At 39.0% G+C, this 1,489-nt stretch overlaps 1 protein-coding gene across 3 annotated transcripts in view; it reads left to right on the plus strand.

The window, feature by feature from the left end:
- Nucleotides 1-87: 87 nt before the first annotated feature.
- The window catches only part of LOC107092986 (putative violet-sensitive opsin), a 12,554-nt gene continuing 11,152 nt past the window's right edge, over nt 88-1,489 (plus strand). For 2 of the 3 annotated variants that reach the window (XM_015387749.1, XM_015387751.1), the window contains exon 1: nt 588-719. Coding sequence is in view for 1 of the 3 variants with exons in the window: in XM_015387752.1 (XP_015243238.1) it covers nt 530-719 (190 nt within the window). In the remaining 2 variants the exon portion in view is untranslated. Of the gene's footprint in view, nt 720-1,489 lie in introns of all 3 variants that reach the window. The other variant, XM_015387752.1, reaches the window with a different exon arrangement.

Here is a 1,489-nt window from a genome sequence, read left to right on the forward strand (position 1 = left end):
ATAGTGGTTATTTATTCTCCAGGTTCACAGTTTTATATTGTTAAAACTCTTTACAGTACAGTATTTTATCTTTTAACTCTTCACTAGTTTATTTTTCTTCAACATTTTTCTAAGGTCCACATTTGTGTGACCTTTTTTTCCCTAAACTTTGTTGGCTGCCTTTTTGTTGACTGGGGAATAAAATAAGAGAGATCCAGTCAGTCATTTCTTTCTATTTTCTTGACCTCAATTTTCCCGACGATGCATAAACCGTTGGTTGTATTATCACGTGACTGCTGTGACGTTATGAAACCCCGCCCACTCGTTCTTTGAAATTCTGTTGTGACGTTATGAAACCCCGCCCACTCTTTCTATGATATTGTGACGTAATGAAACCACGCCCACTGTTCTATGATATTATGACGTAATGAAACCACGCCCACTCGTTCTCTGAAATTGTATACGAGACCAGCGCCTATCATTTCCCTTTGGGATTCCATAGTGGACGGATCGCACAGTACAGTTCAGCATCCTATTGTCCATCTTTTAAATGGAAAATGGGATTAAAAACAAAAAACCTAAAAAGGTTAAAAGATTACATCACAACACAGGAAGATTATCTGGCACATCTCCATTCTGTTATAATGAATGCAATGGCTCAAATGACCCACGAGATTTGGGGCTACAAAGAATTTGTTCCCCCGCAAAGAAGAGAGAGGAAATTTATGGAACGCATTACGGTTAGGGCAGTTAAAAATTTGGACATCCATGACGAAGTCTGGTTGTCTTACCCTTATCTGAAACCTAGGGTCGCAAAGGATGTAGCAAAAAAGTTAGCCCCCGTGTATAACTATGAATATCCACTAATGCTACATTTATATAAAAAAGGAGAGAACTGTCGACATTTTATTGAGCGCATGGCGATTGATATCTCCAGACTGGTTAAGCCGTACATAACAGCTCAAGAGTATATTAATAGAATCGACGATTGTAGTCTTGAAATTGTTTTCCTAGAAGAACAACTTAGTACAGTAATAAAATATCGTAAGGAAATAATAGAAGACGGAAAGCGTCGTTTTTCTTTCAAAAAATTATTTGGACTCTGGTTTTGATACCTGGAGTTCACATGTTCCCTGTGCATGCTTGGGTTCTCTCCGGGTCTCTCCGGCTTTGTCCCACATTAAAAGACGACGGCTTTTCTAAATAGTCCTCAGGTGAGACTCTCAATTCCCTAATTTGAGAGTTGGGTAGTCACGCTCTCACGGTGAGAGAGAGAGCACTGTCCGTTCTGCGCATCTAGATAAACATTCAGGTCGCCCTTAATTTCATTTTGCCAAAAATACCTGAATGACATTTTCTCTTCCCAAAAACAGTAAACGCACTAAAATAGAATGTGTTAACACATTCTATTTTAGTAATGTTATGGCCCAGCTTGTATCAAATCTGGGCCGCTTTGATGACACAAAAAAAGTGAAAATCCACAAAGGCCACAGATTCACCATGGACTAAT

The sequence above is a fragment of the Cyprinodon variegatus genome, unplaced genomic scaffold, assembly GCF_000732505.1.
Source record: "Cyprinodon variegatus isolate N-32 unplaced genomic scaffold, C_variegatus-1.0 Scaffold402, whole genome shotgun sequence".
NCBI lineage: Eukaryota > Metazoa > Chordata > Actinopteri > Cyprinodontiformes > Cyprinodontidae > Cyprinodon > Cyprinodon variegatus.